We start from the raw sequence: 16,399 nt of genomic DNA on the forward strand, positions 1-16,399 counted from the left end.
GATCACTTTCAGAGAAGAAGAAAGTCTGAATACAGACTGAAGCACACTTTTTATTTTTCTTGGGGTTTTTTTACAACATGGCTAATTTTTTTGTTTGTTTTTTGTTTTACACAAATGTATATGTACAAGCTATATCAAATTCTACGAATTCTCAATGCAACGGGGAGGAAATGAAGAGAATTTAAAACTCAAAAATATTTTGAAATGAATATCCAAAATTGTTTTTATATGTAATTAGGGAAAAACAAAATATTAAATTAAAATAGGCAAAAAAGTACATCTACAAATAACCTTTTAACTTGCTTTCGTTTTAATTTTATTCTTAAAAGGTAGCGGGACCTTTCCCACAAATGGGAAACTTAATCTGGAAACAATTTTCAATTTTTAGAAAAGAAATAATAGGAGCATGACAACTTTGTGGTGATTGTGAAAATAGTAATATCTTGAGTCTATGATAAATAGTGAAATGATAGCTAGGCATAGTCTAACATGCACCCTAATCAAATTTTGGGAGAATAAATTTCAAAGAGAATAAAAGAAAAGATAATTAGATTCTCAAGACCAAAAAGTCTATAGAAGAAGTTAACTTAGAAATGCTGGAAAGTTCTCAATAATGAAATTCTGAAGAAAGTTTCTTATAAATAATTCTAATAAGATGGGAATTAGTGTGTGTATGTAATACAAATACATATACATACTCACATATATGTGTATTCCAAAGAAGGTGGAAAAATAAAATTAGTTAATTAGTAATAATTAATTAGTATTCATTAGTACAAAAATTTTTATAATGGGGTTTGCTTGTTTTTTTGGTAGTGGCAAAGAACTTGAAACTAAGGGGGTACCCAATGACTGGCAGAACAAAAATATGGTATGTGAATTAAATGGAATATTATTGTGTCATAAGAAGTAATAAAAGGTTCAGTTTCTGAGAAATCTGGGAAAACTTATATGGTCTGAAGTAAGCAGAACCAGGAGAACAATTTATACAATAACAACAGAATGTATACTTAGCCCTATAATAGAGGGTACATGCTTCATTCATTAACTTTGTTAACACACACAAATGCGTGACACAACATAACTAACATTAAATGGGAGAGGAAGGATACAAAGTGACTTCTGTAGACTAGAACACTGGACTAAAATGAATAAATTGTAGTTTAATACAAAACATGTAAAGCCTTACAACGGAATTATTCTTTAGCACTCTTTTATTTAGTCACTCCATGCAACTTTCTTTTTCTTTTTTCTTTTTTTCTTTTGGTTACTGTTACTAAACCAGCACAGGGACAACTGTTCTGCTTGGCTACAAATACTTGTTGTAAGAGATTTGATTTTATTTCACTTTTTTCATTGAGGGGAGATGGGAGAGAGAAAAATACTTATTAATTGAAAAATAGGAAAAAAATTTTAATCCCCTATCTCTTCCCCCCCACCCCCCCAGGCAACTGGGGGTTAAGTGACTTGCCCCAGGGTCACACAGCTAGGAAGTGTTAAGTGTCTGAGACCAGATTTGAACTCAGGTCCTCCTGACTTCAGGGCTGGTGCTCTATCCACTGTGCCATCCAGCTGCCCCAGTAGAAATTTTTTTTAAAGATTTGTATAAAAGATGGAAGAAGCAAAGAAAGGAAACAAAGGTTGAAAACACAAGTATGACAAGGTCTTAATCTAAGCGATATCAGGTGACTGAACGAGTCTATTATTGATCACATATTACAAGAAGGTTAAAGACAAAGGATAAAAATCTAGGATACACAGCAAAATACTTTTTTGGAGGGGGTTTATAGGCTTGCTTTTATTTATTTTTGTTACAAGAGATAACTCAATAGGAAAAGTAAAAAACACATTTACAAATAAAGATGATATAACAGTTATATAAATAAAAATTATTTTAATAAGAGAAACTGATGCTTTTCCAGTCCTAGAAGCTATTGGCTATTTCATTGGTTTCCAACTTCCTCACATGACTGTGGCACATCTCTTTTGGGGAAGAACAGATGAGAGAATACAAAATATTTGTAACTACTTTTTGTGAGAGCTGGAAACACATTAGGCCTATCACCTAGTGAATGATGAACAAACTGGCATATGAATATAATATCGTTCAGCAAGAAATGCCAAATATGATTAATTTAGAAATGTTAAGATTTATCTGAAGTGACTAAGAATGATAAATAGAACCAGAAGAATATACATAATAGTTACGACAGAAAGTAAATGAACAGATTACTAAGAGAAAATAAAACTTGGAAGAGGTTAAAAATCAACAGTAGTTCCAGAAAACAGATAAGAAAACTTATCTCCTCCTTTGTGTTGTTGAGAAGGGAGGGATTTACTCAGGCAAAATCTTGTCTCTATTGTCATACCTGGTAACTGTGTTGGTTGTTTTACTTAACTATATTTTTGCTTTGTTCCAAGGAGGTGTTTAATTCAGAGTGAAAATGAGGAAAGATGTGATCCTGTGGAGCAAGTGTATCCAAAAATGATCATGATGTAAAACCAAAACCAAAACCAAAAAAAAAGGATTAATATGATAATTTTTTTTTTAAGTTACCATCAGGAGTACTAAAATCTCAGAATGTTAGGCTATGGCATTTACAAAAATTATACTGAGACACATAGGGGGATCCACGAAAGGAGAGGGTCCCTGCTTAGGATGGACAGCGTGATGATAGAGACAGAAGAGATACCCAACTCTTATTCTGCTTCTGTTTTACTGACAAAGGAGAATACCTTTGAACTAAAAAAAGAGAATCAATTTCATCCATATACTTTTTTCCATGAGCTATTTCTGACTTTTTTTTCTTCTTCTTCTTCTTTTTTTTTTTTTTTGTGTGTGAGGCAATTGGGGTTAAATGACTTGCTGAAAGTGTCTGAGGCCAGATTTAAACTCGGGTCCTCCTGACTTCAGGTCTGGTACTCTATCCACTATGCCACCTAGTTGCTCCTGAAAGAAGAGAATCAAATAGGCAGGTGACACCCAAGGTAAATATGGAGAGAATTAATGATTCCCCATTTGCCCTTCAAGAGTCAAATCAAGAGTCAAAAGGATTAGGCAAACTGTGTCTTCAGATAATGAATGAACAGTTAAGTGTGACAGACTTCTTTGAAAGATCACAAAGAATGGGAGAGGTACTATAAAACTGGAAAAGGTAAATGTACTAAATTTTTGATAAAAGGAAGGAGAATATAGTCTTCAAATTTTAGGTCTGGGGCCTGACTTTGGCAAAATTCTTGAAAGTATTTATTAAAAATATAGTAGGTGAATATCTAGGAAAAAACCTGATCTTCAATATTGCTTCATCTGATCACTCCAGACTACTAAACTTGCACAGGGTAATTATGCAGATATAACTTATCTAGAGTTTAGCATATCATTTTACAAATGCTATTATTATAGAAATCTAGAGAAATATGAGCTAAATAAATAGTATATTTAGGTAGATTTAAAACTGAATGAAAGGCTAGACTTAAAGAATAATCATTAATAATTCTATATCAGCTTAGGGGGTCTATCATAGAATGTGTGCTAATTAACTGTATACATACAAAAGCATGACACAACATAGCAAAGTAACTGACATGTTAGATATCAGAAGAAGGATATAAAGTGATCTCCATAGACTAGAGCACTGGGCTAAATGAAATAAACTGAAATTTAATAGAGATACACATTAAAAAAAGTCAAACTTTTTTTTTTGTTGTTCAAAAAAGAACAACAACAAAAACCTTTGAGTACAAAATGGAATAAGTATGGTTACAGAGATTTGTTTTAAAAGTTCTAGGGGTTTTTTGTGTGAACTTAAGCAAATCCAACTGAGTTGACAATATTAAACTGAAACCAAGAAAGATAATCTCAATGTCTAATAAATGCTTTTGCATAAATGAATGAAAGAATAGTAGTCAAGATTAGGTATGCTTGTTTGTCTGTACTCAGCTCATCCAAGCTACCTACATCTGGACTATCATATATAGTTTCATTATAATGCATATTAGGACACACACTAATAAACTGGAGTATATTCAAAGGAAGGCAACCAAGATGGTATAAGACCTCAAAATCATGCTGTATATGGTTATGTAGCCCAGCATTCCTCCCAATGAGAGGAATTGTGACAGAAGTAATTTGAAGGACATTTTTGTACATGTGGGTCATTTTCCCCCTTTTGTTATCATTTTGGGATACAGACCCAATAATGAGACTGCTGGATCAAACAGATTTATAGCCCTTTAGAGATAGTTCCAAATTGTTCTCTAATATGGCTGGAACAGCTCACAATTCTATCAACAATGCCTTAGTGTTCCAGTTTTCCCACATCCCCTCCAATATTTAGCATTACATTTTCCTGTCATCTTAGCTGATCTGAGAAGTGTGAAGTGATAACTCAGAGTTGTTTTAATTTGTATTTCTCTAATCAATAGTGCTAAATCACATTTATTGTTGTTATTAATGATTCAAATGCCCATTTATGCTGTGCCCAGAAATTGAACAACCACCAAATTGTCCTGGTAACCATCTGGTGATTTAACTAATCACAAACAAAATGAAAATATTATGATTAATATGAATTATTAATTTGACTAAGGAAACTGAGGTAACTCTCTAAGACTATACAACTATAGAACTGTTGCAGGTCTGCAATGATAGCCATTTATCATGGTTCCCTACACGAATTAATGCAAAGCCCAAGCATCCTGACTACTCCTAAAAATCCCTAATGCTTAGTACAGTAATATGCACACATTTAATATTTGGTGAATTAAAAGTATGCCAAAAGAAAACTATAAGACCAAATGCTCCAAAAAATTCCAAGTAAAATAAATTTCAAGCAATTATTCTAATCTTTATGCCACCTCATAGGTGAGTAAACAAAGTTATTTCTGGATATTAAACAAATACACTAAGTAAGACTCCTTAAATCACTGTATTTTCTTGTATAATTCTCATAAAGATACTCATGTCAAACATTCTATGCTATCAAAATACACACAAGCTTTTTTTTTTTTTTAACAATAGCAGAATAAAATTCAAACTTCAAAAGGCCATAACATCAGTCCCATCACGATATCTCATGTGTATAGAGCATTTTACGATTTATAAAGGACTTTCTATACATTATCTCATTTGTTCCCCATAACAATCTAGTGAGTTAGATGCTATTATAATCCTCATTGCACAAATGAGGAAACAGGTTTTAAGAAGCAAAATACCTTGCCCAGAGTTGCATGAGGAAGTTTCTGAACAAGACTCAAAGTCAGACCTTCCTGATTTCAAGCCCAGGTCTCTATTCATTCTGACACAAAGCAGTTTGGATAAAAAGCAAAGCACTGACAACATTGATTGACTGATAACTACTGGCCAAAGGGAATAGTCCCAAACACCACTAAATGTACCTCTCCATCTGATACAATGAGGCTGTTTCAGCCTGAGCTTGTGATGAAAACTCAACATGCTGAGCTTGCACTGACAGAGCACCATGAAACGGACTAAAAACTTCTGTTATTAAAAATACACTACAAACTGCTGTTGCAAAGAGAAGAGGTGTGTTTGGAGAGGCCTGGATGTGGTGAAGAAAATCAACAATCCTCGTAGCACAGCTCATTACAAAAGTAGAGAGCTAAGACAAAAGCATCAAGTTGGTATGTCTGGACATAGACAGTGATGACTAGGGACATAGACAATGTCCAGACAGCTACTCAAGATAAATGATTCAATATAAACTATCAATTGCCTTATAGTAACAACAAAATGATGTAAAAGGTCTAAGAAATCTTTACATCAAAATTGTACATCGGGATCAGAGATGCTAAAAAGGCAAATTGTTTGGTTATCACATGTCAAGAAAATTCTTTAAGGAAGAGGGATGCTTAAGAAAGTTTAAAACAAGAAGTGTCATAGCAGGAAGAATTCAGAGATATCTGTGAGTAAATGGGTTTTTTTTGAAGCAATGTGTAAACAAATATGTCAAAGATGTACTAACAAAAACCAATAATGTTTTCAGAAGATGAGGCCATAGGAAAATACCAAGATAAAACAAAATCCAGAAAAACGAATTTTAAGCAAAGTCCTGAGTGAAGTCACAAATTCTCAATATTCTAGGTAACTGTCTATGACCTGCTGAAAAGGAAGATGTTGACTTGCACTGAAAGAAGTTTCCTCTACAAGGAGTTCCCAACACCAATGCAATCACAGATTTGGATTCTGTCTTGATGTCCAAACATAAGCTACAGAATTAAGTCACCTAGGGTGTACAGAAAGTCAAGGTGATGAAGTTCACAGCATGAGAAGCTATACTTTATTTTCTATCTCAGATAAACAAGCAAAAAAGCCAATTTGCACAGTAAACACCAAACTATACCTGTTATCCAGTGGGGCAATAATGTTACTCAGATACCTGCACAGATTATTAAGGCTTGGAGCTATGGACACCATAGAGGCAGGTACCAGACTCTCTGGTGAGAATTCTAGCACCCAAACAAGCCTTGTGGGAGGTTGGGAAGGACTTCTGTTTCCTTAAGGGCTGGTCAGGAATCCAGTTTGATATGAGTCTTTTACTGTTAGCAGAGGCATTATTGAAGTGGTTTCAGGGAATGCCAACATACCCAGGACAAGGTGCCAGATTTATTTCTCTATGAGAGATTCACAGCCCAGAGGGTAATCTCACAATGATCTGGCCTCTATGGAGAGAGGGGCAAAATGCTGGGGAATTAGCTGCTGCCCTAACTAAATTCTACTTTCTTAATGGACTTTGATTAAAAACTTAGCAAGATTAAGTGCAAAACTTAATGTATTGCCTCTTTAATATATTACTTCCAAATCTCTTTTTGTAGACACATTATTTTTCCTATAAGAATAACTACTTTGCTCCCTAGTGACTTTTATACCTTTTTCTATTTATCTGATTTTAAAAACTGTACCTTCAAACCTTTGTTTATGAGAAATTGAAGAAAAAATGAAGTAGGTGACAGTTTGTTTTCACATGACATAATGGGTGACAAAACTTGATAAATATAAAGGATAAACTATAAGAAAAAAATTCCTTCAAGTTACCCTTTTTGTATATATAAAAAGTTTCATCTATGAAGAGAGAAATAGTTCCAATCATATAAATTAAGCATGTACATACAGAATACATAATACATGTGCATATATATACCTATATTTGTTTTCTTTCTATTTCTCTAACCTACTTTAGATGGTAAGGTGTTTAAAATGCTCTTATTTTTAGGTCATTATTCTGATTATAACAAGTCTTAGAAGATTTAAACCTAACTAACTATACTGGAAAAGTAAAGGAGATAAAGAATGTGTATTGATTGATTATGCTAAGAAAACTATCAAGTATAGAGAGAGCCAGCTGCATCCAGAAGAGAACTATGGGGGCTGAATGTGGATCACAATGCAGTTTTTTTCATCTTTTTTTACTGTTTGCTTCCTTTTTTTCTTTCTTTCTTATTTTTCCCCTTTTTGATCTGATTTTTTTCTTATGCAACATGATAATTGGAAATATGTATAAAAAAACTGCACAAGTTTAACATATATTGGATTACTTGCCTGTGGGGGAGAGGCTGAGAGAAAGAGAGAAAAATTTAAAACACAAACTTTTTCAAGGGTGAATGTTGACATCTATCTTGCATGTATTTTGAAAATAAAAAGCTATTATTAAAATGTTTTTTTACAAAAGAAAACTTTTTAATCAAAGAGGTTAATATTTGGTATAAATAGAGTTCATTTAGTTGGCCCAACAATGCAGAGAAACAATGAACTGGACCAAAGATTAAATAGGAATTCAATAAAGATGTCTAAAGTATCTTTGGAAAATCACTACACACAATATTACTAATTCCATTTCTTTATTTTATATTATTTCTGTTTCTTCATATTTTGTATTTTTAGAAATGTACCAATAATGATTTTGGAGCAGATAAAAGATAAAATGTCTAACACCTAGAAAGTGAATTCATTACTATTAAACCATGAAAAAAAATCCACTTAAAAATTTGAAATCTTAAGGCAAAAAATCATCAAGAATATACAATTGTTTATCTTTTTTCATAAAGCCATCTCTTGGAATTCACAGTTATTATTTATTGTATTGTTCATGGGGCTATAGATTCCTCTACAAATAATCTATACTATCTAGCAAAATAACAATTATAAAACTGCTCCTACTCTTTGACAAGTAAAGATAGTTTTCGAGATTCATTTTTGTAAGATTTTGAGTTCCAAATTTTTTTCTTCTTCTCTCACCTTCCCCTTTCCCCGAGACAGCAAGCAATCTGATATAGGTTATACATGTACAATCATTTTAAATATATTTCCATATTTGTCACATTGTGAAAGAAAAATCAGAACAAAAGGGAAAAAACCATGAGAAAGAAAAAGCAAACAAGTAAAAGATGAAAATGCTATGCTTTGATCTATATTCAGTATCCAGTTCTCCCTCTGAATTCAGGTGGTATTTTCCATCCCAACTCTATTGGAATTGGCTGACATTGTTTATTAAAGATAACTAAAAGAAGAAAAGGTTCTATCTTTATAAAAATATTCATAGCTGCTTGATGTATTGTAGCAAAAAAAAAAATTTGCTCACTACTCTGCCAACAGTGAGTGGTTGAACAAATAAATCAGGACATATCAATGTAATGTACTATTATTGAGATGAGAAAAATGCCTATGAACAATAAAAAAAAAAACCAACAGAAAATCATCTACATGATGAGATGCAAACTTAGGTCAGCAGAACAAGACAGCCAATATAATAATGATAACTGAACATCATCAACAAAGAGCATGATCCTTTCTAATATTTAGAAAATATTTACAGAGAACAAACACATTAGTATTATTCTTCCCCCCAACCTTTCTAAGTGGAACCTATGATTTCTCCTGAGCAGAAAACTCATATGTGGAATCTCCTGCTAATGTTAACTATAAACTCATATGTAGCTATAGAGCTGCCTGGGTCACTGGGCCATAGTCACATGAGTACAGGTCAGATGCAGGACTTCAGACTGAATTTGGGTTTTCTAAATTTTAAGGCTGGTCCCCTATCCACTGTACCATGTAGATCCTCTATTATTATTTTGTTGAAATTTCTTTATTCCCCCCTCAAGTAAATTTGGAGATTTACACAATATATGTCTTGTGTTTTTGAGAGTGCTAAATTTGTAGAAACAATAGATAACATCAAACACATTTCATCACATAGTTAAGCATGCATCTTTTTGAATTTTTAAAATTCCCTTAAATTTATTTAAAAATTGTGATTTGATAATTTTTTTCCTCTCTAAAAACCATGTCAACTCCTTTTCTTACCTCCTCTTGGTAATTCTGTATGAAGGTATGCCAGGCCTCTAGTAACAGAATGTGCCAGCCGACAAGAGCTTACCCAGTCACTGGTATGAAGACTCAAATACTTGCACAAAGAACCCTTAATAGAAAATAGATACAGTAAAATTAATTCTGTTACCATAAGTAAATATTGATTTTAAAAGATCTGCCTCAAGCAGGGTTTCTAGATTTGATTTTGTCAATATTTTTTATATCAAAATCAGCTCAATAGCTGTAAAGTTTTATAACATAAAGATAAAAGATAAAGGAGCATTTATTCTTAAACATTTCTTTTTTTTTTTTTTAAAGCACATCATAAAGGAATGGAAGTTGAAGAGCCTATTAAAAAAGATCACACAGAAACAATGGGAAGAAGAGGTTTTGTTATCTCTACTGAACTGAAGCATTTCTAAAACCATATTATAATGGTAATGCCATAAAAGGCATTAATGGGAAAAGTGACTAAAGAAATGGGAAGTAGTTTCTTGGAACATTCTATTTCTTTTCTTTCTTTCTTTTTTTACTGATAACATGTGTGCTGCACTTATTTTTCACATAATTGACTATTTTCAATGGACTTAGAAACAAAAAGGAGAAAACTGTATTCACTACAATGGCTAATCATCCATAAAAACCGAGGCAAGTATGAAAACAAATCACCCTGATCACAGTGATTAGAAAAATGAGGGAGGAGGGGAGAAGAGTAAAATTTATGGTAGGAGCACGAAGGATCTAGAAGATTGTATTCTTTGACATTTAAATTGTCTCATATCACTAGTATCTAAGACAGCCTCTAGAATTCAAAATCCATAACTCGTTCTGTAAGATGAATTCCTTTAAGGCTTATTTGTTCTATTATAAAGAACACTAAAATGAGACTTTTGGCTCACCTATTATCTTGTCAATATCTCTTTTTAAAAGATTTAATTTGCAATCTTGCATGTTTTATATTACTATTCCTCAAAAAAAAGTACTTTTGTTGTCATCTCTTTGATATAAGCACATAGTATGGGGGAGTAATTAATCAATATCTTCTATTTCATTTATCAAGAAATAATTTTAAAACTTTTTTTTAAAGTAAAAGGACAATTAGAATAAATTGTGTATGTAATTCTGAAACTGATAAGTGTCTTTATGCCTCAGAAGAGGACTCTCTCAGTTCCTTTTATTATAAAGTACTTACATTGGGATAATATTCCATCACTAATAAATACTCCATTCTTGCATCTGCAGTGAATCTTTCATCTCCAACAATGAAACGAGCGATGTTATCATGATCCATAAGAGGAATTCGATAAATGTTCCTCTCATTGATAAAATTTTGACGATTGGTAAAAGAAAATACTTTTACAGCCACTGGACGCTCATCCAAGGAACCTTTATACACTGCTCCATATCGACCCCGACCAATCAGCTGTGAATATTTAAATAAAGTCAGGGCAGTAATTCAAATGGAGTACAGTTATAAGAATCACATATTTAAGTAAATAGGTCTTTTATTCCTGTTTACTTTAATGATGCCCAATAAGTAAGCAGCTAACTAAAATGTCAATTAAAAGCTCATATAAAAGCTGAGTGATTTTCACAGAATCAATTGCCCAATCCCACAGAATATTATTACATGATGTACATTTCACAACTGAACTGTGCCAGTCTTGCATAATAAACACAACAGCCAAAATTATTTTTCTTATTTATAAAATTCTATAGTGAATATTTTCCTCCGATATTGTAAATATTGTTTTAACAATATTTTAACTTTTAAGAAAGTTAAAAAATGTTTTCATGAATATCTATCTTAAACTATTAATGTATGATACTTACAAAAAGTTTTAAGTAATGGGAAATGTCTTTCATGTATCATGAAATATTTAAATATATATTTTCATTTTTAATGACAGGGTTAAAAAGTAATAGTGATAACACATACTTACTTACTTAAAGTCTCATAAATATTGGATCAAAAGTATCTTATCGTATAAGAATAAAGGAAAAATTGAACACTTTTTATAAACAAAAATTGAAAAGATAATTAAAAATAAATGAAGCAAAAGTTTTCAAAACTCTTTAAGATAATATATAAGAAATGTTTATCCTCACTTAGAAATTTCTTTCTTCACACTTCATTTATTGCTTTGCTCATTTCTACTTCTCTTATATACTTATATTTTATTTGAGTACCACATATTTCTGTCAAATGAAATAGAATTTGTAAAAAATACTTAGCAAAGTGCCTGGCACATAGTAGGCACTATATAAATGCTCAGTCTCTTCCTTTTTCCATCCTTCTAGAATGTAAAAGTAATCACAGTATTTATCATAGTTCAAAAAAATTTTTTTTGGCTGAGGCAATTGAGGTTAAGTGACTTGACCAGGGTCACACAGCCAGGAAATGTTAAGTGTCTGAGGCCAGATTTGAACTCAGGTCCTCCTAACTTCAGGGTTGGTGCTCAATCCACTGCACCACCTAGCTGCCCCATAGTTTAAAATTTTTGGAGTGTTTAAACTGTCTAATTTGACTTTTATGATTATCTCTATGCTTTATTTGCTTTCTTCCCCCAGCTGTGTAATGTACTTTATACTTTCCAATTTTTTAGATGATGGGACTTTTTATATTCAGGTCAAATATCCATTAGGAGCTTATTGAGGTACTGTAAAATGCGGGATAAATAATAAACAAACAACAACTATTATAAGAATTAACAAGATAAAGAATCCATTCTTAGCACAATCAGAAAACACTTTCCAGAAAAAGTGAGATTTCTTTATGTCTATATGCAAGATGTAATAAAATGAAGGGCATTAGACTCTGTCTTTTTTTTCTTAAGAGAGAATAGTAAAAGAATGACCTTGATAACATTCTTACCTCCAGAAGTTTTAGATTATCTAGGTCCAGAGAGGGCTCGGAGGTTGCTGCTTCCATCATGTTCATACTGTGAAGACCTTGCTTACGATCCCCTGTAGGCAAACATAGGACTCCTATTAAGGCCTAAAACAATAAATCTATCCTTTTTCTTTTTTAAAGGAAGGAGAGAAGTGTCTTTAATAAAGTCTACAGAAGCAAAAATGAGAGCTAATATATCAGTTAGGCAAAGGTAATTTGGGTAGCTATTATGTGAGTTGAGTTCTAGTAAAATGGTTCCCCCCAATAAATTGCAATACAAAATCCAAAAAAACCTTTAAATTCTCAGTAAAATAAGCTTCAGGAGATCAGAGACCTGTTGGCTTTGGTATTTATATCCTAGTGACTATAACAGTGGTTGGTATGCAACAGTTGCTTAAGAAATTTCATATCAAATTGAACTGAGTGGGTCTACATGATGAATCTAAATTAGCAAAGTCCTGAAACTCCACTGAAATGGGTTGTAACTTTTTAAATCAAGAAAACAAGAAATTAATTTTTTAAATTATTGTTTTTTTAATCAATGAACTCTCTCTTCCTCAAAAGCATTCTCCTACCCCATTGGGTGGGGGAACAGGGGGGAAGAAAATAAAGTCCTGTTTTATGGGCAAGCAAAATAAATTTCTACAATGACTTTTTTTAGTCCTATTTTGAAGTTTTGAATCTTTTCCCTTAAAAAGGATGTGGTTAGCATATTTCATCATTAATTCTCTGGAATCAAAGTTGGTTATTACTTTAATCATGGTCCCAAGGTCTTTCAAAGTTGTTTTTACAATATTGCTCTCATTATATAACTTGTTCTCTTGGTTCTGTTCATTTCGCTCTGCTAATAGTTCATAAAAGTTTTCTCAAACTTCTTCAAAATTATTCTAACACATTTATATAGCACAATTGTATTTTTTCTTCCTCAGGCCAGTTCAGATTAGAATGAAGTTGAGCTACTCCTTTGACCTTTTCTTCTTTATTTGCATTGATATCTACTTATACACACTCATTAAGTGAAATAATTTCCTCTAAACTTTCTCTCCCTTTCCACTCCGCTTTTCCATTCTTTTTTTAAGATTATCAAGGTATTACAGAAAACAAGACATTAAACTTCATGGCTTCTGTCTAATTAGTATTCTTCTATGAACCCTGATGAGGGTAGAGTTGAAGGGACACATTCATTTCTCCATATGAGAATGTAATCAATGTAACTTTTTTAGTTCTTTATAATTATTTGTTCATTTATGCTCCATTTTATTTGTTCATTTTATCTTTCTCCTAACTAATGTTTGCACTTCATCGTTTCTATGCAACTCTTTTCATCAGCAATGGTTGGAAGTTTTCTATTTCATTAAAAGTCCATTCCCCTTACCTCATATGCACTTTTTTTTTCTGGATATAAGTTTAAATATAAAACTTTCTGTAATATTGTATTCTGAGCTATCCACTCTTCTAAAGTTAAGGCTGCAAAATCGTGTGAAATCTTCTCTGGCTCTGTGAATTTATTTTCTGGTTGACTGCAGTATTTTTCTTTGATGTGGGAGCTCTGGATTTTGGCTATTGCATTCCTCAAAGCTTTTTTCCATTTGGAGTTTGTTTTAGGTGAGTCTGAAGAAGCCTATCTCTACTCTGTCTTCTGGTTTTAAGAGAATTGGGCAATTTTCTTTTTCCTGAAACTGAATATCTAGACTCTTTTTTTTGGTTATAATTTTCAGGTAGTTCAATAATTATTAAACCCCGCTCTTCCCAATCTGTTTTCCCGGTCAGTTGTTTTGCTATCAGATAACTTATTTTTTCTTCTATTTTTCAATCTTTAGAATTTATTTTCATGATTCTTGTGTTATAGAGTAACTGGCTTCTATATAGTCAATTCTAATTTTCAGGCAGCTTTTTTCCTTAGGTAAGGTTTTATAATTAAAACTTTGATAATTTAATTTTCTTTCTAATTATTTCCCTCACATCTATCTCATTCCTTTTTCATTTTTTTTCTTTTAGTGATCTCACTTTACTTATAGGGTAGAGGTTGCTGCTTCCATCATGTTCATACTGTGAAAACCTTGCTTACGATCCCCTGTAGGCAAACATATGACTTCTATTGAGGCCTAAAACAATAAATCTATCCTTTTTCTTTTTTAAAGGAAGGAGAGAAGTGTCTTTAATAAAGTCTACAGAAGCAAAAATGAGAGCTAATATATCAGTTAGGTAAAGGTAATTTGGGTAGGTATTATGTGAGTTGAATTCTCATACTAATTTTTAAACTCTTACTAATCTTTTCCAGGAATTCTAATTGAATTTGTGCCCAGGAATTTGTTTTAGTTTGAGGCTTTCCTTGTGTTCCTTTTAAAGTCATTCTCTTCTGGATTTTCATCTTGAGCATCCCCATCACCATCATGGCTTTTTATGGTGGGATTCTTTTTGTTTGCTCATTCTTCCAACTTCCTGACATAGACTTTATGTTAGGGCCATGCTCTGCATATTTTTAGGGAATATTGGATTGATCCTGTTGCTCTTTCTTGAATGCTGTATAGTTCTAGGTTCTCAGGAAAAGCTTAAGCAGGAACCTGAAAACTTTCAGTATTCCCAAAATTGTCTGATTCAGGACTCTCTCTTGGACTGAGTTCTGTAAATTCCTGATATGGTTTGGAATCTGAACAACAAGTTGGCCTCACCCTTAAGTTGACATACTTGTCCTTCCCTCCTAATTACTGTATATCACCTTATCTCTGTACCTGTTCATATTCCCTAAAAACCCCCTTAACTCCAAAGCATAGACAGGATTAAAATATGAACTTACTGAGCATCAGTTCATGCTCAATTTTATCAAGTTCCTACCTCCTAATATAGAGTTTTGCCTATGTTAGGAACTTAGTAAATATTTGTTGAGTGGTAGTGACTGCAAACAAAAGCTTAATTAAATGTAAATGAAATTTTACCTGCCAGCATCCTATATCCAAAGAATAGGGCAGCTATTAAAACAGCTAATACAGAAACTGATGCCAGGACAATTACTATTGTCTCATCTCGATGAAATGAATGAGGAGGACCTAAGAGAAAAAAAATCAGAAACTGTTATACCACATTTTAAAAGAAGATATGTTCTTGTAGAGTACTAAAATCTTTTATTTTTTTCTTGATTAGTTATTCTTTTTTTTATTATAGCTTTTTATTTACAAGATATATGCATGGGTAATTTTTCAGCATTGATAATTGCAAAATCTTTTGTTCCAATTTTCCCTCTCCTTCCCCCCACTGCCTCCCTCAGATGGCAGATTGACTAATACATGTAAAATATGTTAAAGTATAAATTAAATATAATATATGTATACATATCCATACAATTATTTTGCTATACAAAAAGAATCGGACTTTGAAATAGTAGTACTAAAATCTTTTTAAAAAATAAGTAGAAAATCAATTAAATGCTTGTTCTTAAATTACATTAAATCCTACAAGAACAAAAACAATTACAAAAAAAAGCAATTATCTTTAAAAAATCATGGCCTTCAATAGCATTAAAAAACAAAGACAAAAGTAAATAAATGGAAAACCAATAAATTAGTGATAAAATACATTTTAAAAAACCTTACCATAAATTTTCTTGTAAAAGGTTGGAAAACTGACACATGTTAGGTAGGGTTCTAGATAATCAAAAATCAGGAGGACTATGTAAAATGACAACAAAAATACATATGTAATTCTCATCTAATAAGTCAATGTTTTTGAGAGGAAGTTGGTGAGATGTGAACTACAGAAACAACCACGAAATTCAAGGGAAGCAATGCTGAAAGAAGTGTCAATAGCTGTTACACACATATAATATGACCATTTAATTGCTATCATACTCCCAAGGATAAAGGATCCATAAGTAGCTGGCTGTTTTGACACTGGAGTTCAGAATCAAAGGATCACAGAATGAGATAAAAGGAATCTTAGTGATCATTTAATCTAACTCTTTTATTATAAAGATGTCAAAACCTTGATTTGGAAATACTGAATTGGCCAAGGTTATACAAGTGACAGGATTAGAAAATAAGTATGCTGGATCCCAATCCAATGTTCCTTTGCAATGTTACTGTGAATTGCATGATAGCAGCAATAATTACTTTCATATTTTTCCTTTTCAAAATTACCTGTCATCCAAGCTTTTGAGATAAGAACTCACTATTTGACAAAGA

General features: G+C 32.2%; 1 protein-coding gene across 1 annotated transcript in view; it reads right to left on the reverse strand.

Moving 5' to 3' along the window:
* Positions 1-16,399, reverse strand: part of BMPR2 (bone morphogenetic protein receptor type 2) — a 202,134-nt gene that overhangs the window by 27,490 nt on the left and 158,245 nt on the right. Inside the window, exons 4-7 of the mRNA XM_051983764.1 lie at positions 15,158-15,268; positions 12,204-12,295; positions 10,521-10,751; positions 9,323-9,437 (exon numbers count right to left, since the gene is read on the reverse strand). Coding sequence (XP_051839724.1) covers positions 9,323-9,437; positions 10,521-10,751; positions 12,204-12,295; positions 15,158-15,268 — 549 coding nt within the window. The remainder of the gene's footprint in view (positions 1-9,322; positions 9,438-10,520; positions 10,752-12,203; positions 12,296-15,157; positions 15,269-16,399) is intronic.

The sequence above is a fragment of the Antechinus flavipes genome, chromosome 3, assembly GCF_016432865.1.
Source record: "Antechinus flavipes isolate AdamAnt ecotype Samford, QLD, Australia chromosome 3, AdamAnt_v2, whole genome shotgun sequence".
Lineage (NCBI taxonomy): Eukaryota > Metazoa > Chordata > Mammalia > Dasyuromorphia > Dasyuridae > Antechinus > Antechinus flavipes.